Here is a 24701-nt window from a genome sequence, read left to right as displayed (position 1 = left end):
TCTACCTACACACTGGTTTGTGTTTGTGTGTGTGTGTGGGGGGGGGCAGAGGAAACTACTAAATGTACAGAATATCGGCACCTGTTATTGGCTATCAGCCTGAAAGGCAATAATCGGTATCTGCCCTGAAAAAACAATACAATCTTTATTTTTTGTATAATGCTCCTTTAAGGGGGCATGGCATGGGATGTTTCCTATGCCTACATACTTTTGCTAACAGGCACCCCTCATTCCCATTTCAAAAGTTGGGAGGTATGGTCTTGCAGACCAACGGCTCTGACATATCTGACACATTTCTGGGTATGCCCATGCTGGGTCCATAACTGCAGTCTGCGGTTCCTTATGACGTACCTACAGTACATTGTGGTAATGTGGTCAATGGAAAGAACCAAGGTATGCAGCAGGGGACACAGGCATCTGACATTCCTGGAAGTGTTGATTCTTCAGATGGACCCAAGTTCTTGAACACAGTGATGATCATAAAAATGGGCGACAGGACAGGTGAGTATAAAGTCTCTTCTCTTGCAGGTCCAACTTTTTGAAAATTAGTTAATAAATTGTAAGCTCCCAGGAACAGGGCCTTCTTAACCCTCTTGTATTGAATTGTATTGTTTCTGTACTGTCTCCCTTTTATATTTCAAAGTGCTGTGCAAACTATTGGCGCTATATAAATCCTGTATAATAATAAAAAAATGTACTTACTGGAGGCCCTGGGTCCCCTTTATCTCCATGCAAATGATCCATGTCAAACAGCGTATTCAACTCCTCATAGTCGTAGTCATAGTTCTCCATGTCAATTTCATAGCTGTTTCCAGTCTCATAGTTATCTCCTTCATCAATGTCAGGATCCTCCCAAAGATCATATTCATTGTATTCATTGTGTGTGTCACTCTCTTCCTGATACAACGTTCTGTTATAGATCTTCACAAATTCCATTCCTCCTTCCTGTAGTTCTTTTGTTATTTGCTTTTGGGTGCTGTTCCATGTTTTTTCATATGCCAATGTTTCTAACGGTGTTGTAGCATTTAGAGAAAAATTCCTATAGTTTGTCATGGTCTCTACTGGTTTCCGATGGTTCATTTGTTGGATTTTACTATTAGATATTTTGTTATTTCTTGATTGATCAATGGCAACTTCATACGATGATTCACCATGGCCCGTTGAAAGATTCTTAAGGGGTTCATTTTGCTGCCAATGTAGTGAGGTAACATTTGTTAACAGATCTGGTTGTTTGTCAGTGGCCGATTTAGATGTTGTTTCATCCTTTGTATTTACATTATTCCCCCCATGGGCAGATGACAATGGTTGCCCTAGGTCTTCAGGCTGAGATCGATACGTATCAGCGTGACGACATTGCTTCCGCACATAAAGACAATAATTGGCAGATGCTTCTGCCGAAGGCATAATCTCAAGTTGGCATATTGCTCCCTCGAACGGAACAGATTGAGGTGCCATCCTTCCTAAAGTAAACGTGCTGCCTGGACTAAGTGTCTGTATATCAAATACAGACTCCTTGCTAAAGTACTTCTTTCCACATTCTGCAAACAAGGATATGGACTTGGCTCCAACACCGATGGTAAAATTGTGCCACTGTCCATCTTGAACTGAATAGTCAAATGTAACAGACTGTTTTCCTCCCGTATGTACAACTACCTTTCTCGGCAGCAATTGGACACCAAAACAAAGCCTACTTTTATTTCTAATACTGAAAAGAAAAGCATTGTTTGATCTGTCCGAACGAAGACTGATTAATAAGTAAAATGGGAGTCTGAATTTTGAAAGAATATCATTGTCTAGAAGATATTCGATGACTGTATCTCCTTTGAGAACAACCCCAGACTCTGCCAACTGAAGACCTTGACCTTCTGGAACGGCTGTCCACGGCCTGGCTGTCACTGGTCTTGATGATACTGACTCTCTCTCTCCACGATGTAACTGTTGAACGGTCTGTATGCCTACAATAATGAGAAAAGTCAATAATTACTAATTTGTATGCATAGTTTTATAAGCATGGCCCAATATGTTTACCAAAGTGTTAAAAAAAAAATGATTCTAGCTACTTATCGTATGTATAAAAAAAACAAAAAACACACATGTAGATTTCAATTTTTTTTTTATAGGTAGATTTTTTAACAAAAAATACCTAATGCCGCGTACACACGAGTGGACTTTTCAACGGACTAGGTCCGACTGTCTTTCCAACCGACTTTCGGCGGAGTTCCAACAGACTTTCCGAAATGAACGGACTTAGCCACACACAATCACACCAAAGTCTGAGGCCGCGTACACACGGGCGGACTGTTCGCCCAACTTTGTCCGCTGAACAGTGTTTCAGCGGACAGTCCGCTCGTGTGTGGGCTTCAGCGGACAGTTTCAGCGGACAGTCTGACGAACAAAGTTTTTCGGAAATCCCGTAAAACTGTCCGCTGAAACTTGGTTTGAGCGGACAGTCCGCTCGTGTGTAGGCTTGTTCGTCAAACTAAGTCTCGCGCATGCTCAGAAAGAATTTACACGCCGAAGGTTGAATTGCAGTGTATAGGACATCATTTTTCTAGTCCCGTCGTACGTGCCGTTCACGTCATCGCGCACGGTTTCAGCGGACTGTTCGTTCATCGTGTGTGGTCAAGTCCGCTCATGCTAATTTTGAGCGGACTGTTTGTCAAACTGTTTGACGAACAAGGTTGGGCGAACAGTCCGCGCGTGTGTACGCGGCCTGACGGATTCGAACGTGATGATGTACGACCGGACTAGAATAAGGAAGTTCATAGCCAGTAGCCAATAGCTGCCCTAGCGTCGTTTTTTGTCTGTCGGATTTCTTAATAGGAACTGGGTCCGACGGAGTTCTGGCGAAAAATTTTGAAACATGTTCTATTTCTAAAGTCCGTCAGATTTTTGGACAGAAAAGGTCCAATGGAGCCCACACACGATCGAATTGTCCACCGGATTCGTTCCGTCGGATCTTTGCTGTCAAAAAGTCTGGTCGTGTGTACGCAGCATAAAATGAAATGAAAGAAGCTTCTCTATATTAGTATTCTAAGTAATGAATTAAAGGAGTTATAAAGGCAGAAGGTTTTTTTATCTAAATGCATTCTATGCATTAAGATAAAAAAAAACTTCTGTATGTAGCAGCCCCCCCCCTCCCGATCACCCCCAATTACCTACCTGAGCTCCTTCTCTTTCCAAGCGATGTCCACGATCCCCTCAGCCATCCAGTACACTCCTCTTGATTGCCTGAAACAGAGCAGTGGCGCCATTGGCTCCCACGGCTGTCAATCAAAGTCAGCCAATCAGAGGAGAGAGGGGGCCGGACCAGGTTGGGGCTCCATCTGAATGGATACATGGAGCTCTGACATGGCTTGGGTGCCCCTTGTAGCAAGCTGCTGGCTGAGGGGCACTCAAAGGAGCGAGAGGCCAAGAGCAGCAAAGAGGGACCTGAGAATAGCAAGATCTGGGCTGCTCTGTGCAAAACCAACTGCACAGAGGAGGTAAGTATATCATGTTTGTTATTTTTTTTTTTTTTAAAGCGAGCCTTTACAATCACTTTATACATATTATTATTCATATTGAGGTGTTGTACACAGTCCATGAAAATACACAGTCCATCAAATTATTGCCTTGATTTTAAGATGAAAAAGTTTTCCCCCCATATGTTAGAACCTCTCTTTCCAGAATGATATTTCTGGCACATAAATGCAAAGCCTCTAAATGGCTGTCTCCTCTTCCCCCTAACATTGAGTGGTGCGTACAGGTTATTGCTACACCACATCTTTCCACAAAGGGGTACCCCTCGCAGATTTGAAAAGCTGTGGGATGCATGGTTGCAGACCCCAGGTCTGGCTCTGTTGGCTTTAGTGTCCCTGCAGATTTTTCACTGTTAAAGGGTATAACAAATTACTCAGTCCATGCGCTTGTACTTGCACTCCTAGCTATGTATGATCACTTGACATATCTCTAATGGTTAACTGAGAGACAGGTATGCACTGATTTAAAGGCAGGCACTGATTGCGTACCTACTTGGACAGTGGCATTTTCTTTCGATGTGATAACTGTTATGATTTTCATTATAAAATCTTAAGTTAATTGTTGTTCCTTGTGGGACTTAAAGTGGTTCTTAAGGTAGAAGGATTTTTATCTTAATGCGTTCTATGCATTAAGATAAAAAATAAAAACCTTCTGTGTACAGTAGCCCCCCTCAGCTCCCCTAAAACTTACCTGAGCCTCATCTTAATACAGCGATTTTACACAAGAGCCTCGGCTATCTGGGGCTTTCCCTCCTGACTGACTGAGACACAGCAGCGGGCGCCTTTGTCGCTCACTGCTGTCAATCAAAGTCCGTGAGCCAATGAGGAGAGAGAGGGGCCGAGCTGAGGCTCCATGTCTGAATGGAGACAGCAGCAGCTTGGCTTGGGTGCCCCCATAGCAAGCTGCTTGCTATGGGGGCACTTGGCAGGAGGGAGGGGCCAGGAGTACCATAGAGCATTGGTCATCAACCCTGTCCTCAGGGCCCACTAACAGGCCAGGCTTTATGTATTACCTTGGGGAGATGCAGACTAGAATACTGCAATCACTGAGCAGCAAATGATATCACCTGTGATGTATTTCAGTTATCTTGCAAACCTGGCCTGTTAGTGGGCTTTAAGGACAGGGTTGATGCCATAGAGGGGCCCAAGAAGAGGGGAATCTGAGCTACTCCATTACACAAAACCATTACACAAATCAGATAAGCCAAGATATGACATCCCATCAGGTTCCACCTATAACCTAAGTATCATATTTATACATCGGGAGAGTGCTGGAGGATCTCCCGTGACCTGAAGGAACACTTTGTCAGTCTGTGCTATGTGGTGGTGTCTCTGTGCATATGGCTTTATTCTAATAGGATTTATTTTTCTCACCGATCCTGTGCCAGTCAAATTTAAGGACTTATTCTCATTATCATGCTTTTTTTTGTCTTGGATACATTATGTGGTTTATGTATAAGATTTACTTTTTTATAGTATGCATTTTTATCACACAGTCTGATTTATTGCCATTTATTATTATATATATTAGTGGTTTTGCATAATGTACAACACTGTGGTGCCCTTTTTACGGTGCTAGCAGCCTTCCTTTGTTTCTTGGATGAATAGAGTGTTATTAAAGTGATACTAAAGTCTCTGTTTTTTTTTTGTTTCAAAATAACCAACATGTTATACTTACTTGCTCTGTGCAGTTGTTTTGCACAGATCCTCCTTTTCTCTGGTCCCTCGCCCTCCCTCCTGCTGAGTGCCCCCACAGAAAGCAGCTTGCTATGGGGGCACCATAGCCGAATCACTGCTCCCTGTGTCCATTCAGACATGGAGCCACAGTTTGCCCCCCCTCTCTCCTCATTGGCTCACTGACTTTGATGGACAGCAGCGGGCGCCAATAGTATGTTAGGGCTACCAACAACCTCCCTGCTCCCTCATTTCCGTAACATATAAAATATGTCGGGACTACACAGTCAATGCAAAGACAGGGTCTCTTTAGAATATCTGGTGATGAACTCAGATTTATATCATGCACCCTGGCATTCTAGAAGACACATTTCTCCACAAACCTCAACCCATCCCCTGGTAGTAGCTATTCTACATGAATTTGACAGGGCATGTAATGCACATGCTGTCTCAGCTAAAATCTGCCCCATCACTCCAGTAAGGCCGCGTACACACGCGCGGACTGTTCGCCCAACTTTGTCCGTCCAACAGTTTCGGCAAACAGTCCGCTCAAACTTAGCATGGACGGACATGGCCACACACGACGGACGAACAGTTTGCTGAAACCGTGCGCGATGACGTGAACGGCACGTACGACGGGACGAAAAATACGACGTCCTATACACTGCATTATAGCTTTCGGCGTGAAAATCCTTTCTGAGCATGCGCGCAACTTTGTTTGACGAACAAGCCTACACACGAGCGGACTGTTCGCTGAAACAAGGTTTCAGCGGACAGTTTTACGGAATTTCCGAAAAACCTTGTCCGTCAAACTGTCCGCTGAAACTGTCCGCTGAAAGCCCACACACGAGCGGACTGTCCGCCCAAACACTGTTCAGCGGACAAAGTTGGGCGAACAGTCCGCGCGTGTGTACGCGGCCTAAGAGGTAATCCAGGATTTCCCCCAGGACTCTCTGACTTTCTTCCTGAGAGCCGAGTAGACACAGATGGAAATGTTAGCTAAACACTTCTTCTAAAGAGATCGCTTCCTAGGACAAACTGATATTGCTAAACTTCCTAACACGGGTGCATTCCTGTTCTGGCCCTATATTCAGCTTAAACATTTCCTAGAGGACCCGTCCCACAAGCAAGGCTTTACAAAGCTCCCCACAACATTGGAGTCGCTCTGTACTCGTTCGACCCCCCAATGTCATGTCATCTCCATGCTCTATCTGTCATTATTCGCAGAACCTTCCACACTCTTGCACTCGGAACGTTCCTACTGGGAACCCGCGCTGGGATCTGAGACAGACGAGGAGAGCTGGGACCGCATCCATCTACATATACATCCATAAAGGGTCCCTCAATGTTTCTGTTCAGGAGAACGGATATAAACTGAAAACTCACTGGTACAGAACGCCAGACCTGATGCATAAATTCTTCCCCTCTGTCTCTGATTGCTGCTGATTCTTCAGCCATTCTGGTGTAAAGTACAAGAACTGACCAAAAAAATGGCACTGTTCCCGCTGGACTTTTGTCCTGCGCAATACCGCTTACATTTTGCTAACTTCCCTAAAAAATGATATTTCACCTGTCACGTGTCCCAGATGATTGCCTGGAGGGAGGGGGGGAGAGGTGATCTCCCTTCCGGCGCTGAAGGAGGCAGACTACGAGGGACCCCCTAGCAACAGGCATTTAGAGGTGAGTAAAAATAAAATTTTCTCCAAATGTTTTTTTTATTTTATTTTTTAGCACATTAATTTTTTTCTTTTTTTTGGGGGGTGGAACTCCACCTTAAAGCGGGAGTTCCGCCGTTTTTTTTTTTTTTTAAAGCCAGCAGCTACAAATACTGCAGCTGCTGACTTTTAAAATAAGAACACTTACCCGCCCAGCGCGCCCGCGATGTCGGCACCCGAAGCCGATCTCTCGATCGTCTCTCGGGTGCTGCCGTCGCCATCTTGGCTATGGGAATCAGGAAGTGGAGCCTTGCGGCTTCATTTCCCGGTTCCCTACTGCGCATGCGCGAGTCGCGCTGCGCAATAAGGATGGTCCCCGGGCTGTCTCTGGGATCCGTGTGTTTCCCAGCAGACAGCGGGGGACCTGCGGAAAGGGGCGTAGATTCTGCGGAAAGGGGCGTAGATTCTGCGGATATCTATGCCGGAAGTGGGTGCAGATACCTGTACTGTACAGGTACCTGCACCCCCCTCCCCCCTAAAAGGTGCCAATTGTGGCGCCGGAGGGGGGAAGGGTTCCAATGAGCGGAAGCTCCACTTTAGGGTGGAGCTATGCTTTAACTAAAGGCAAATCTGTGCCCTCTGCAAGTGCAGTTGCTCCAGAGTTTAGTAAATGAGGTAAAGCTTCACTTTGCAAAGAATACCCAATCACATGCAAGGAAAATGAAAAAAAAAAAAACATTTCTGTTTGCACATGATTGGATGATGGATGTCAGTAGAGCTTCTCCTCATTTGCTAAGCTCTGGGGAAACTGCTCTTGCAGAGTGCAACGTGCACAGTCTATTTGCCTTTAGTAAATCAACCCCATAAAGTCCATTCTGAGCACCTCTACTTAGGCATACTAGAGTCTTCTGACTATGGTTTGTGAGTTATGATTTCATTCAGCTGTGGGGTTATTTTTTCCAATGGTTTGATGTTTATCTGAGATTGCCATTGGGATTATGTGATATAAAAACATTCTAAACATAGTGCTTAGCAGAGTCCTTCTTTAGATATAAATATTACATGTCCCCTCCACTTGATGGAGACTCTTGTGTTGAGGTCTAGACGTTGCTGAGCAGAAAATATTCAAACAGTTTATATTTCATCTTCTCTTCTGTCCAGTGAAAATTAGGTTGGCAAAAAACTGTTTATAAAACAAGCCATCATTATCTGTTGCCTTATCAATAATTGCATGATGCTGTGTATACCATTTCCAGGATGTTTACCTCCATCTTCCCGAATCCTCTTGTCGGTGGCCAGGTTCATGTAAATATTGCCATCTGTGGCGCACTCAGAAAAAAGTCCCATAGAGGGATATTCATCAAACCCGCAATAAACACAATTAAAATAAAAGTCAAGAGCTGTCAGGGGTACTTAATTGTGAAATATGTCTTTAATAATAGAAGGAGCAGTGGCGTGCAATTATCTGCAGCAACCAATCGAAAATCTAGGAATAGTCAGAACAACAACAGATCATTTCTAATTGTTTTCCGTAGATTACTGTGTATAGGGTTTGACTTTTTATTAAGTAAAGTTTGTGCCCTTTACATTTTTCCCCACATACGCAAAATTGTTGTCATGCTGCAGTGATTTTAACACGTTAGATAAGTTCAACATCAATCCCCTACTGATCTGAATTGATCGTATGATATACAAAAGCAAGGCGCAGAAACGGTCCTGTGATCCTTACAGTCGGTTAAAACAAGTACTGTGCTCACTTAACCACTTTCAGACCGGACCATTTTGCTGGTAAATGACCAGAGGTCTTTTTACACTTTGGCACTGCGCTGCTTTAACTGGTAATTGCGCGGTCATGCAATGTTGTACCCAAACAAAATTTGCGTCCTTTTCTTCCCACAAATAGAGCTTTCTTTTGATGGTATTTGATTGCCTCTGCGATTTTTATTTTTTGCGATATAAACGTAAAAAGACCGCAAATTTTGAAAAAAAATGATATTTTCTACTTTTTGTTATTAGAAAAATCCAATAAACTCAATTTTAGTCATACATTTAGGCCAAAATGTATTCAGCCACATGTCTTTGGTAAAAAAAAAGTCAATAATTGTATATTTATTGGTTTGCGCAAAAGTTGTCACATCTACAAACTAAGGTACGTTTTCTGGAATTTACGCAGCTTTTAGTTTACGACTGCCTATCTCATTTCTTGAGGTGCTAAAATGGCAGGGCAGTACAAAACCCCCCCAAATGACCCCATTTTGGAAAGTAGACCCCCTAAGGAAATTGATAAGAGGCATGTTGAGCCCATTGAATATTTTATTTTTTTGCCTCAAGCGATTGAATAATGACAAAAAAAAAAATTTTTTTTTTTTTTACACAAAGTTGTCACTAAATGATATATTGCTCACACATGCTATGGGCGTATGTGAAATGACACCCCAAAATAAATTCTGCTGCTTCTCCTGAGTATGGGGATACCACATATGTGGGACTTTTTGGGAGCCTAGCCGCGTACGGGGCCCCGAAAACCAAGCACCGCCTTCAGGCTTTCTAAGGGCGTAAATTTTTGAGTTCACTTCTCACTACCTATTACAGTTTTGAAGGCCATAAAATGCCAAGATGGCACAAAACCCCCACAAATGACCCCATTTTAGAAAGTAGACACCCCAAGCTATTTGCTGAGAGGCATGTTGAGTTCATGGAATATTTTATATTTTGCCACAAGTTGCGGGAAAATTACAAACTTTTTTTTTTTTTTTTTTTTTTTAACAAAGTTGTCACTAAATGATATATTGCTCATGCATGCCATGGGCATATGTGAAATGACACCCCAAAATAAATTCTGCTGCTTCTCCTGAGTACGGGGATACCACATATGTGGGACTTTTTGGGAGCCTAGCCGCGTACGGGGCCCCGAAAACCAAGCACCGCCTTCAGGCTTTCTAAGGGCGTAATTTTTTGATTTCACTCCTCACTACCTATTACAGTTTTGAAGGCCATAAAATGCCAAGATGGCACAAAACCCCCACAAATGACCCCATTTTAGAAAGTAGACACCCCAAGCTATTTGCTGAGAGGCATGTTGAGTCCATGGAATATTTTATATTTTGCCACAAGTTGCGGGAAAATTACAAACTTTTTTTTTTTTTTTTTTTTTTTCACAAAGTTGTCACTAAATGATATATTGCTCACGCATGCCATGGGCATATGTGAAATGACACCCCAAAATAAATTCTGCTGCTTCTCCTGAGTATGGGGATACCACATATGTGGGACTTTTTGGGAGCCTAGCCGCGTACGGGGCCCCGAAAACCAAGCACCGCCTTCAGGCTTTCTAAGGGCGTTACAGTTTTGAAGGCCATAAAATGCCAAGATGGCACAAACCCCCCCCAAATGACCCCATTTTGGAAAGTAGACACCCCTAAATTTAGGGGTACACTAGTGAGACTAGGTAATAAATGGCGGGTGCCCTGAAACTATAAAAAAATAACTAACCAACCAGCGTCACCTGTAACAGTTATATGGTGATCACTGGTGAAAGGGTTAACTAGGGGGCAATTAGGGGGCTTTATGCGGTAGTATATGGGGGTCCCTGGCGCTATAAAAAGCTGCAGCGAACCTAAATACCTACCTGCCTAACTAGCGTCACCTGTGACACTAATACAGCGATCAGAAAAACGATCGCTTATTAGGCTGGGTTCACACTGGAGCGATGTGGGAACGCCACGAATGCGCGGCGGGTTCCCGCATCGCATGCCTCCCGGCGGCAGTTCACACTGCCCTATGCGAACTGCTGGGAGTGTCAGTGAAATGTTACTGACACCCCCAGATCAGTTCGCATATCGCAGTGCGATCTGCAAACTCGGATCGCATGGTGTGAACACCCATGCGATCCGATTCTGCTGCGGGCCAAAAAAAGGGTCCCGTGCGAATTTGCGGCGGGTGCGGCGGGTGCGGCGAATGGCTGAACTCGAATCGCACAGAGATCGGATGTGATTTGCACTGCAGTGCGGTGCGAATCACATCCGTTCTCATAAACCGCTGCAATGTGAACCCAGCCTTAGTGACACTGGCGACGGGGGGTGATCACGGGGTTAAACCTTTATTGGGGGGGTTAGGGGGGTACCTTAGAACTAAAGGGGGCTAACCCTAACTGCCCTAACAGTTATTAGTCACAAATGACACCCGCCGGGTGATCAGGGGGTTAAACCTTTATTAGGTAATAAATGGCGGGTGCCCTGAAACTATTAAAAAATAACTAACCAACCAGCGTCACCTGTAACAGTTATATGGTGATCACTGGTGAAAGGGTTAACTAGGGGGCAATCAGGGGGCTTTATGCGGTAGTATATGGGGGTCCCTGGCGCTATAAAAAGCTGCGGCGAACCTAAATACCTACCTGCCTAACTAGCGTCACCTGTGACACTAATACGGCGATCAGAAAAATGATCGCTTATTAGGCTGGGTTCACACTGGAGCGATGCGGAAACGCCGCAAATCCGCGGCGGGTTCCCGCATCGCATGCCTCCCGGCGGCAGTTCACACTGCCCTATGCGAACTGCTGGGAGTGTCAGTGAAATGTTACTGACACCCCCAGATCAGTTCGCATATCGCAGTGCGATCTGCAAACTCGGATCGCATGGTGTGAACACCCATGCGATCCGATTCTGCTGCGGGCCAAAAAAAGGGTCCCGTGCGAATTTGCGGCGGGTGCGGCGGGTGTGGCGGGTGCGGCGGGTGCGGCGAATGGCTGAACTCGAATCACACAGAGATCGGATGTGATTTGCACTGCAGTGCGGTGCGAATCACATTCGTTCTCATAAACCGCTGCAATGTGAACCCAGCCTTAGTGACACTGGCGACGGGGGGTGATCACGGGGTTAAACCTTTATTGGGGGGGTTAGGGGGGTACATTAGAACTAAAGGGGGCTAACTCTAACTGCCCTAACAGTTATTACAGTCACAAATGACACCAATGCAAAAAAAAAAAAAAAAAAAATGACATTGGTGTCACTGTGACTGGGGGGCAGGGGTAATTGGGGGGGTGATCGGGGGGTAAAGGGGGGGTGTGAGTGTGCCTGGCATGTTCTACTGTGTGTGTGAGTGTTGGTGCAACTTACTGATCCGCTCTCCTCCGTGTCGGAACGAAAAATACCGACACGGAGGAGAGAATACATCACTTCCTCTCCTGTGTTTACATTACAGGAGAGGAAGTGATGTCACCGGGGATTTCTATTCGTCGGGAGCGATCGCGAGGGGGTGGCCATGAATGAATGGCCGTCCCCTCGTCCGGGATCGCTCCCGAACGAATACCGACCGCCGCAGGCACCGGGCGGGGGCCCGATCGGGCCCCCGACCCGCGGGAGGCAAGGGACGTACATGTATGTCCTTATGCCTGCCCGTGCCATTGTACCGACGTACATCGGCGTGCGGCGGTCGGCAACTGGTTAAAGTGTTACTAAACCCAGGACCCTGCATTCAATATATCTGGTCTCCCACAGTACACAGAACATGGAAATGCAATTATTTTAGTAAATATAAACTGCTAAACACCTTTTCTCATCAGAAGTATATAGTAGTCTTGTGACTTCTATTAGTGTCTGGTTAAAGCTTGTAGGAGGAGTTTTCATTCTACGCTGACTGTCCTATGAGGCTGCATGATGCCTGACCCTCTGTCTGGACAGTGCTGATTGGCCCTGTGCTGATCACATGCACCCTCCCAAGAAAAAAAAAAACTCTCTAACAATACACACCAAACTGAGCATGTGCAGAGTGCCCCCAAGACTCTATTCTATCAGGAGATGGATTTGGGACAGTAAAATAAGGGCAGGATCAGAGAAGAAAGAATCAAACAGCCTTTTTACACAATGCAGAGGATTAACCCCTTAGGTCACAGTGACTATAACAAGCATGCTTTACTGCATATACAGAGTGATTTTACTGTTGTGGGTTTAGTAACATTTTAAAGTATAATTCCACTTTGGTTGAGAAAAAATAACTATCCCCTCTAAGTGATCTATGCTGGTTGTGAGAACTTTTAACAAACTTTTTTGCAGACTTTTTTTTTTTTCTCTACCTTTATCTGCTCTGAAGAAATAGCTGTTTGTTTTACCAAGTCCTTTGCAGACTAAAGGTCGGTCGAATTGCGAAAAAACGTTCTTTTGAAAACCGTAAATTAGAACTTTCGTTCGAATCTTACACCATTAGTGGGCCGCAGCGATGGGCGATTTTTGTGTGCCCATCGAATTTAAATGATCAGGCATGTTGAAGGTTTTTTGAAAAAAAAACAATGATGGGAGACTCATGGGAGAAATAAAATCGAAAAATAAATACTCTTGAGCGCAAGAAAATAAAATTCCCGGAAAGAAAAGTAGATTCCTGGCCACAAAAACTATTATCTGTAGCAACATGAAGTGAAATTTAAGGCTTGGTTGGTCAAATTTCCAAATCAAAGGTGGCACCATCGGATCGCAAAACGCACAAAATTTCTGGTTTTCAAAAATTTTATTTGGAAATTGACCCATGTATGACCTGCATAAATCTAAATGGGAGGGAGGTTCATTATAATCACCTGGTGCACGCTTAGCATTCTAATCGGAAAAGATGAAGTATCTACACCTTTTTTAAAGTATTTAACCCTTTTACCCTAAAATTTTTTATATCTTAGTGTAAACATTCAGAAAATAAAGTAATCCAATTGCAAAAGCAGAAAAATACATTTCTGGGTGCGTTCTGTACAGTGGTGTACAGAACACCTCCAAGTTGCCATATTGCACTTTACATAAAATTAAATTGACAGCAGATTGAAAAGGAAAAATATTAACTTATGAGCAAAACTTTTTTTTTTCATTTTGGATGGAGTCAGGGAAAGTTTTCACCCCTGTCAGTTTTTTTTTTTTTTTTTGCATGGGCTAATTTAGGTCATTTTTAACCAAAACTGAAGATGGTTGTTGTTGTTAGAAAACTATTTTTAAACCATCATTACACGCAAAAGCTGCAATTAAAAAAAAAAAAAATTCTCAGAATTCCTCTGCAGTATACCCTGGGAGTACCTAAACCTGACACATGCACCATAACTCCCAACATTTTAAGATGGGAATGAGGGACACCTACTATCAAACGTATGTAGGCATAGGACACGCCCCATGCCACACCCACTTAAAGGAGAATTAACCCCAAAAAAAAGGTTAATTAAATCCACAAGGGCTTTTTTTTCCCACTACTATTCCTTTATATTGGTTTTTAAAATGTACAAATGGAGCAATTTAGAATTTGGATGAAAGGTTTAGCACTGGGAAACACGTTTTGAAAAATAAAAAGTGCATTTTATATACAACTATAGATCAGACCAAAATGAGGGACAAATGAGGAGGAAAGAGGGAGGGAGGGACATTGCTTGAAATCAGGGACAGTCCCTCGAAATCAGGGACAGTCCCTCGAAATCAGGGACAGTCCCTCGAAATCAGGGACAGGTGGGAGCTATGCATGCACCACATGCAAATATACATTTTGGTCTAAACTGGAGTCTAGGCATAACCCCTTCAACTTAGCATTCCATGTGAATCAGCAGCCTTTTGGTGCAACAAAAGCACACCAAGATTCCAGTAATCTTACACATGGCTCTTGTATTTAGATTGTATTTACTTATCCCGGAGTTCAGCTTTAACATCCTGGGATACTTGTCTATACTTATTTTAAAAAGCACTCATCAAACTCTGTAAAACTAGATTGTTTAAAAGAATACTAACCTCAAAACGTTACTTTGTTTAGCTGTGTTTACTACGGGAGAGTTTAGCATTTTTTTACAGTGATTTATCATTCTGTATATACAATGAGCTAACAAACAAATGTATACCTTTATCCAGTTTCTGTACTCCTCGCTTGCCACTTACACCAATACACAATGCTATAAGGATATTTCCCCAACCATTTATTGTTAGAAGAGAATCAGACTTGAATCAATGTAAACCACTTTACTATAAATGGGGCAATTTTGGGAGAAATTGTCAAAAAATAATTTAGGCTTAGGTTCACACTTGTATATTCTCTAAAAAATAAAAAAACAATCTGTGTAAAAAATCTCCCGCCACCTCCTGAATGCCTGTTTTTTTAGGCTGAGCGGCAAATTTCAATGGGGGGCAATGTGCCACAACCACAAGCCAGGCTTGCAGTTGCAGTGCGGCCCCATTGACTTTAAAGCGGAGGTCCACCCTAAAGGGGGCCTTCCGCTCATCGGAACCCTCCCCCCCCCCGGCGCCACAATTGGCACCTTTCAGGGGGGAGGGGGGTGCAGGTACCTGTACAGTACAGGTATCTGCACCCACTTCCGGGATAGCTCTCTGCGGAAAGGGGCGTAGATTACGCCCCTTTCCGAAAGTCCCCCCACTGCCTGCTGGGAAACACACAGATCCCAGAGGCAGCGGGTCCATCCTTATTGCGCAGCGCGACTCGCGCATGCGCAGTAGGGAACCGGGAAATGAAGCCGAAAGGCTCCACTTCCTGATTCCCATACCCAAGATGGCGGCGGCAGCACCCGGGAGACGATCTAGAGATCGGCTTTGGGTGCCGACATCGCGGGCGCGCTGGACAGGTAAGTGTCACTATTTTAAAAGTCAGCAGCTGCAGTATTTGTAGCTGCTGGCTTTTAAAAAAAAAAAAAAACGCGGAGTCCCGGCGGACTCCCGCTTTAAAGGCATGTGTTCCTGCAACTCAACATGCCAGATTAAATTTGCTGCAGCCTGTGAACACCCCCCTCCAGCCAGTAGTGTATTTAGGTTTTGTGCTGCCCTAGGCCTGACTAAACTCGCACACCCCCTAATTTAAATATGACCCACCCCTTCCTGTCAAGGCCACACCCCATGATGTCCAAGACCCACCCTAAAATTTTCGAGTTGGGACACTACTTCTGAGGACCTGGGGGGGGCAATGGATTCCCTTAATTTGCATAGATTTCCTCTCACTTCCTGTTTGGCTATGGGGAAGGAAGTAAAGGGAAATATCTGCATTGGGACAGGGATGGTAAAAAATAAACAGGCTATAACCCTCCCTTACTCTCTCCAAAATGATTGATTGAAAAACTAAAAAAAATGGAGTTCAGGCATTTCCACTGGATGGTACTGTTAGTGCTACACCATACAAAGTCTTTTTATACAAAGCCGGCTTTATACAGATATGGTTTGATGAGTCTGGTGTGGAGGAACTTGAGTGGCCTTTACAGAACCCTGACCTCAACCCTACTGGACACAGACTTCGAGCCAGGTCTACTGGTCCAACATTGGCACCTGATCTCACAGATACTCCTTGGGCTGTTGGGGCACATATTCCCACAGTTAAGCAGGCCATAGCTTATACAATTTTATTTCCTTCCACACAGGTGGAAGGAAAGAAAATTGCTCAATTCCCACATCAACACAGTCAATGTTGATGGGAGAATGCCTCCTGCAGCACTATTGTGTTCTGCCAGGGGGGGAAACTTCTGTGCCAGCAGGAAGACAATGATTACTGCTGGTTGCTATAACTGCTGGCAGTGATTGCATAAGAAAAATCTGACTGGCTGGTTGTACTGATTCGATCAATGGATCAACTTCAGTAAAACCAGCCTGCTCATAGATGGATTGAATATCGGACGGTCCCTTCTGAACAGGCTGAGAGTTGATCCATCTAAGGCCAGCTTAACACTTAAAACTCTTATGCCCCGTACACACGAGAGGAATTAAGTCTGACAGACCTCCAAAGGAGTTCCGCCGGAGTTCCGACGGAGTTCTGGCGGACTTTTCGACCGAACGGACTTGACCACACACCATCACACCAAACTCCGACGGAGTCGAACGTGATGACGTACGACTGGATTCGACGTAGGAAGTTCCTAGACAGTAGCCAATAGCTGCCCTAGCGTCGGTTTTAGTCCGTCGGAGTAGCACACACACGAGCGGATTTTTCAAAGGGGACCGGGTCCGGCGGAGTTCCGTCGGGAAAATTTAAAGCATGCTTCATTTCTAAAGTCCGTCAGACTTTAGCTTCGCTAAAGTCCGTTGCAGCCCACACACGATCGGATAGTCCGCCGGACTCAGTCCGTCGGAGTTTGGATGTCGAAAAGTCCGCTCGTGTGTACGGGGCATTATGCCTTCTAGAGCCTTCCTAGAACAGAGGAGGCCGTCATAGCCTGGATGCAACTCCATATTGATGCCCATGTTTTTGAAATGTGATGTCAAACAAGCTTATATAGCTTTAATGGTCAGGTGCATCTGCTACTACTCAAAGCACCAACAGCTGGAAAAAGTCCAATTACTCTAAAAACTAGAAACCTAAGAAATATGTTGAAAAATGTGCACTTCTTGCACTTTCTCTTGAAGTATTTTTAATGCTTGCTTGCTGTGTTTTTTCCTTCCATAAACCCCTTTTACATCACTTCTTAGCTTCATTCTCTCCTTGTCATTCTCCTCCTTTCCCTCCAACTGCCTAAGGGCTCTTTCAAGGGTGGTGTGCCCGGACTTTGCTTTGATCCCAGCTGAGCAGGCGGGTGACAGGTCCATCTCCGCTCACTGCGCTGAGACAGACCTGTCAGAGCCCCGCTCTCCTCTATGGTGAGATTGGATGAAAACGAACCACCATTTTCATCCGATGCCATCCGAACCTATCCTTCAGATAGATGGAAAATAGGACCACCATCCATCTGGATTTCACGGACAGTATCAGATGGATAATGGCGGATGTCAGCGGATACGTCACTGCTGACATCCGCCATTCCATAGAGGTGAATGGAACGTTCGATCAGGTCCGCCTGAAAAACTGACAGATGGACCTGATCGGAAAGACCGTTGAAAGGGGCATTATACAGTTACCAGTAGAAATCTTTGCCACGTAACCCTTCTCTTTTTTACAACAGACTGCCTCTATGACAAATTCTAACCCCTGTCCTTCCCCAACCCATCTACTTCTATCTGCAACAATTTCTGTCATCCTCCCTGTACACACTGACTCATTACACACAGAATTAGGCCTGACTGCGACAACCCTGACAAATAGACATCACCAGAAGTCTCAAAAAACAAAGCCACTCTCCTGCCCCAGTAATACTTCACCCAATACCCTATTTTATTACTCTCATTAACTCTCATATTACTCTCATTAACACCCTATCAGGCAGCCCCATCAACTTTTTTTCTACCTTTAATTCTCTACTTAGTCCTTCGTTACCTTCACCCTCTAACCGGCTTACTACCCAGGAGATCGCAAATCACTTCAGAAATAACCGTACTGCACACTTCCCTTGTTTAACCCTGCTACTATAGAGGAAATCGGTAAATTTATTTCTAATGCCTACCTAACCACCTGCCCTCTGGACCTCATTCCCTCATAAATATTCACCTTCTAGCTCTATCATACATTCAATCTTACCCTCTCTACTGTACCTATAAAACAGGGGTCTCCAAACTTTCAAAACAAACGGCCATTTTATTGTCCTTAAGACTTTAGGGGGCTAGACTATGGCCAGTGGGAGTGGAATTTTTTCTGGCATCAGTGGGAGTAAATATCACAACATTTGTTACCAGTGGGAGGAATAGTGGCCCATTGTTGGTGTAAGTGGGAGAAATGGCACCCATTGTTGACATCAGTTTGCAGAATAGTGCCTAGTATCAGTGGGAGGAACAATCCCCAAGGGCTGGATAAAGGCAAGCAAAGGCCCGCATCTGGCCCCAGGGCTGCAATTTGAATTCTATAAAACATGCACTAATCCCCTCAATAAAAGCCCTCACTGGAAGTCATCAATCTTAACACCCTAAGCCCTTGTACACACGGTCGGACATTCCGATAACAAAATCCGTCTGATTTTTTTCAGACGGATTTTGTCCGAAAGTGGTGTTGCATACACACGGTCGGACAAAGTTGTCGGAAAATCCGATCGTTCAGAACGGTTGGTCGTTGCGATGGGACTATGTTGCGGCTAGTAGCCAATAGCTTTGGTCTCGTAATTTGATCTGAGCATGCGTGGCCCTTTGTCCGATCGAAATTCTCTACAAGCGATCGGACAAAGTCTGATCAGATCATGTTGTCGGAAAAATTTATATCCAGCTCTCAAACTTTGTTGGTCAGACATTCCGACGGAAAAAGTCCGATGGAGCCCACACACGGTCAGATTATCCAACAACACGGTCCGATCTGACCTTTTCCGTCGGAATGTCCGACCGGGCTAAGACTTATCTCCTTACCTACAAACTCCTTGAATGCCTAGTCTGTCACCTGGAGCGGTGGTCCAGCCTATCTTTGTCTTACAACCGCCTGAGCTGCCATCTCATTGAGAATAACCTTCTTGATCCCCTTCAGTCTGGATGTTGCCCCGCAACGCTCCATAGAAACTGCTCTCCTAAAACTCACAAGCAATTACTAACAGCTAAAACCAATGTACTCTTACTCTTGGATATCTCTGTAGCCTTTATTACAGTTGATCACCCCTTCTCCTCAGAAAACCCCCTTCAGCTTAAAGAGGAAGTAAACCCTGATGGGTTTACTTCCTCTTTTTTTCCCTGCAAAGGTAAAGCATAATGGACTACTATGCATCGCATAGTAGCTCATTATGTGTCACTTACCTGACACAGGAGCCAGCGAAGTCGCCGCTGTTACCTGTAGTCCGCCGCATCCATCTTGGTTGTGGCGTCTCTCGCAGCTCCGACGAATGACAGCGGAGAAGCCGCGATGACGTCACTCCCGCGCATGCGCACGGGAGTCGCGTCTCGGAGCTCCGACGCTGCCATTCGCCGGAGCCGCGATGACGTCACTCCCGCGCATGCGCACGGGAGTAGACAAATTTGGCAAATCCATTCTTGGACTTGCCGCATTTAGTGCGCCTGCGCGCCGCTGTCTACGGCGCATGCGCCGTAGACAGCGGTGCCCATTTTCGGGCAAATATCTCCTAAACCATATAGGTTTAGGAGATATTACTTGGACCTACAGGTAAGCCTTAATCTAGGCTTACCTGTAGGTCAAAGTTGTTTGGAAGGGTTTACTTCCATTTTAAGTATCACTTACAACTCTACCTTCTCCTCTCCTTTTCTTTTTTTTTGTTGCGGTGCCCTAAGGTTCTGTCTTTGGACTTCTGTTATTCTCGATCTACACCTCCTCCCTGGCTCAGCTGATAGAATCTATATCCAGTACCATGTCTTTGCTGACGACACCCAAATCTATCATTCTACTCCTCAGCTCACCAATATCATTATGGATGTCACATCACTTTCTGAAACTCAGTCTACCCAAAACTGAGCTCATGATATTTCCTCCATGTGCCCGTTCCCCTGATTTTTCTTTCGAAATTGATGGCCCAACTATTAGTACATTCCCACATGTCAGGGTATTAGGTGTAACCCTGCTCTCTGAACCCTCCTTTCAGCCCTTCATCAAATCGCTGTCTAAATCATGCCTTCTCAACCTCCGTCACATCTCCAAAATACGCTGCTTCCTAACCAACGACACTACAAAGCTTCTAATTCACTCCCTGGTTATCTTTCCCCTCCACTAATGCAACTCTCTCCTCTATGGTTTGCCTATACCCTCCTCAGTCCATCATGAATGCTGCTGCCAGACTCATCCACCTTACCAGCCATTCAATGTCTTCTACCCCTCTCTACTGATGCCTCCATTTCACTCACCAAATGAATAAAATGAAAAATACTAACAACAACTTACAAAACCATCCATAACTCTGTCACCAGTTACATCACTAACCTTGTCTTAACCACTTGCCGACCAGCGCACGACGATGTACGTCGACAGAATGGCATGGGCAGGCAAATGGGCCTACATGTACGTCCCTTTAAATTTGCCGCCCTGCCATCGGGAGCGCGCCGCCGGCGGCACGCTCCCGCGCTGGTCGGGACCCCCGTGAGTCCGGTCACGGGACCCGCGGACTCGATCGCCGCGGGCATCCCTGCGATCGTCTCACGGAGCGGCCGAATGAAGAAATGCCGTTGTAAACAACATTTCTCCATTTTGCCTAGCAACTAGTGACGCTGATCTCTGCTCCATGTGATTGGAGCAGAGATCAGTGTTCACTAAATGAAAGCCCAACCCCCCCACAGTTAGTAACACATCCCTAGGAACACTTAACCCCTACACTGCCACCCACTGGTTAACCCCTTCACTGCCAGTGTCATTTACACAGGAATCACTGCATTTATATAGCAGTGATTACTGTATAAATGACAATGGTCCCAAAAATGTGTCAAAAATGTCCGATGGGTCCCCCACAATGTCGCAGTTACAATAAAAATCGCTGATCGCCCGTCATTACTAGTAAAAAAAAAAAAAAAAAAAAAAATTATTAATAAAAATGCTATAAAACTATCCCTATTTTGTAAACGATATAACTTTTGCGCAAACCAATCAATAATCGCTTATTGCGGTTTTTTTTACCCAAAATATGTAGAAAAATACGTATCGGCCTAAACTGAGGGAAAAAAACGTTTTTTTTTATATATTTTTGGGGGATATTTATTATAACAAAAAGTAAAAAATAATGAGTTTTTTTCAAAATTGTCGCTCTATTTTTGTTTATAGCGCAAAAAATAAAAACCGCAGGGGTGATCAACTACCACCAAAAGAAAGCTCTATTTGTGGGAAAAAAAGGACGTCAATTTTGTTTGGGAGCCACGTCACACGACCGCGCAATTGTCAGTTAAAGCGACGCAGTGCCGAATCGCAAAAAGTGGCCTGGTCTTTGACCAGCAAAATGGTCCGGTCTGAAAGTGGTTAAAATACCAACCAAACTGTTCTCTACGGTCCTCAAAGACCTCCTGCTTTCTAGTTCCCTCATCACATCCTCTCCTCTCATGCTCACCTTCAGGACTTCTCCAGAGCCTCTCCCATCCTTTGGAACTCCTTACCCTGAACTGTGCGACTATCTCCTATTCTATCCACCCTTAGGCAAGAGCAGATCCTTCTGATTCCTCTTGAATTGACGTGCACGCGATCAGATTTTCAGACGAGAAATGTTCGATGACAGGCTGTTGGTGGAAAATCCAACCGTGTGTATGCTCCATTGGACAATTGTTGTCGGATTTTCCGCGGACAAATGTTGGATGGCAGGTTTTAACATTTTCCACAGACAAATGTCTGTTGTCGGATTTTCCGAGCGTGTATACAAGTCGGTCGGACAAAAGTCTAAAGTAACAACACGCATGCTCGGAAGCAAGGACGAGCCAGAATCGGTCAGTCTTGCAAACTAGCATTCATAATGGAGAATTAACATTCGTGACGTGGCAAATTATGAAATCCCGTAATGCAGCGCATATTCTCTTGTTCTTTAATGGGATAATAATGAAGCTGATTTGCTGGTGATACCGATGGAGTTATTGCAAACAAATTTTGATATTATTTATTTTATTTTTTTTGGGCAAGTTACCACAACACCATTATCCAGTCGTTTTTAAGATCAAAGATACAACTATGTTGGTGTCCCTTGTCAATTTTACATTGTATTTATTTAAATGTAACTGCCTACACCCAAACTGTCATTTGAAGTAAAACATATAGCCAAGTATCATTCTCCACAATTTTTTTATTGTGCATTAAAAAAAGAAAACAAATAAAATTAGACATGCTATCTGCCAATAGAACTTAACCAAAAAGTGCATTCTATGCATCCAAAAATATAGAAAATATACCAAATCAAATCATTATTCAACCAAAAAAATGACGTCAAAGCAATAACTCATAGGCCACAAATAAATAACACGTTATCGCCTCCGATTCCACAACATGTTTGGTTGACTAACGGCCGCTCAGAAACTAACTGAATAGCACGAAATGAAAAGCACAAAATGAGCCCAAAGACCTAAACTGCTAAAGTGCCAAAGTGCTAAAGAGCTGAAAAACTACATAGTACGTCACCACGTTCGTGATTGTTGGCCAACAATTGTGTGTCCATGTGTTTGCAAGACAAGTTTGGGCCAACGTCCTTTGGACAAAAGTCCACGGTTTTGTTGGCCAACAATCCGATCGCATGTACGAGGCTTTAGTCTTTTCCGTTAAAACATATAGTAAAAAATAAAAACATCCAGTGGTTATTATATACCACAAAAAGTATTGAATGACTGAGTAATTGTCAGTCAAACTATCACAGCACTGAAAAATAAAAAATGGCCTAGACAGGAAGGGATATATACAGACAGGTACTGAAGTTGTTAAAACAGATTCCACTTTAAACCTTCCATCAGTAATATCTTCCATTTTACGCAACGGATGTAACTTTTACATAACCTGAGAATTACCTCCATACCTCAGTTCTGTTCCAAATATCTCAAAATGCTTTGAAATGAAAAATGTTTCCATACTTTACTGCTTTACTAAAACGTGTAATAACTGAAATGCATATAGATTTTTTTTTTTATGATGAATAAAATTACAGCGATTACATCTCTCTAATCATTTCAGTCATCAACAGTACCAGAAGCGATGTTAGTGCATTCGTTAATATACATAGGAAATCTGTACACGTCATAACAGGCACGTTCTGATAATGTTGCAGCTTGTCTCACTAACTTACTTCTTGTTCCTTCTATACCAGCAGGTCAAATTCAGTTCATCATGAAAGAGGGTTAAAAACCGTACTGCTATATATCTTGGCTCTGTCCCCTCAGTCTACATTAGGGTCATTTTAATAAAGGGGCAAAAAGGGCATTTGCCCCGGGCCCATCTGACATGACCCATTCCTTTCCTGGTTCCTGAACAACCATCAACTGTCATAGATTAGCAGTTGATAAGTTTAGAGGTAAGCAGTTTTCAATTGTCTTCACCCTGTTTATCTGATGAAGCCTGATTAATCATTTGACCTCCTAAGGCTGGGTTCACACTGCTGCGGGGGGGGGAGATCCGGATGTAATTCGCACCGCAAATCACATCCGATCTCCGTAGCGATGCTACAGATAGTATGGCTGAATTCGCAGCGCTCCCGCAGCAAACTCGCACGGGACCCTTTTTTTGGTCCGCAACAGAATCGGATCGCATGGGGGTTCACACCATGCGATCCGATTCCTGTGCGAGTCGGCAGATCGCACTGCGATATGCGGACGGATCTGGGGGTGTCATTAACATAACATTGACACTCCCAGCCGTCCGCATAGGGCAGTGTGAACTGCCGGCGGGAGGTGTGCGATGCGGGAAAACGCCGAGGATTCGCGGCGTTCCCACATCGCAGCGGTGTGAACCCGGCCTAAAGGTTTAACCCCCTTCATAACCAGAGCATTTTTTACTACTCCGCACTTGCTATTTTAACTGGCAATTGCGTGGTCGTGCAACACTTTACACAAATTAAATTTATATAAAAAAAATTTACACAAATAAAACTCTCTCTTTTGGTGGTATTTAACCACTTCAGCTCTGGAAAGTTTAACTCTTTCCTGACCAGGCCATTTTTTACGATACTGCACTGCGTTGCTTTAACTGACAATTGCGTGATCATGCGACACTGTACTCAAATAAAATTTATGTTCCTTTTTTCCCACAAATAGAGCTTTCTTTTCGTGGTATTTGATCACCTCTGCGTTTTTTATTTTTTGCGCTATAAACAAAAAGAAGATTTAGAAAAAAACAACGATATTTTTTACTTTCTGCTATAAAACATATCCATTAAAACATTTTTAACAAATCTAATTTCTTCATCAATTTAGGCCAATATGTATTCTGCTACATGTTTTTGGTTAAAAAATCCCTATAAGGGTATATTGATTGGTTTGTGCAAACGTTATAGTGTCTACAAACTATGGGATAGATTTATGGACTTTTTATTTATTTATTTTTATTTTTTTACGATTTTTAGCGGAACTGTGACGAATCTGACACCAAGGGGTTGATTTACTAAAGG

At 44.0% G+C, this 24701-nt stretch overlaps 1 protein-coding gene across 1 annotated transcript in view; it reads right to left on the bottom strand.

Annotated features, from left to right (window-relative positions):
- COL24A1 (collagen type XXIV alpha 1 chain) overlaps positions 1 to 24701 on the bottom strand; it is a 413884-nt gene that overhangs the window by 304529 nt on the left and 84654 nt on the right. The window contains exon 3 of the mRNA XM_077450311.1: positions 703 to 1955. Coding sequence (XP_077306437.1) covers positions 703 to 1955 — 1253 coding nt within the window. The remainder of the gene's footprint in view (positions 1 to 702; positions 1956 to 24701) is intronic.

The sequence above is a fragment of the Lithobates pipiens genome, unplaced genomic scaffold, assembly GCF_037356315.1.
Source record: "Lithobates pipiens isolate NorthernLeopardFrog02 unplaced genomic scaffold, aLitPip1_a1.2 Scaffold_23, whole genome shotgun sequence".
Lineage (NCBI taxonomy): Eukaryota > Metazoa > Chordata > Amphibia > Anura > Ranidae > Lithobates > Lithobates pipiens.
This window is presented reverse-complemented; position numbering and strand designations above follow the sequence as displayed.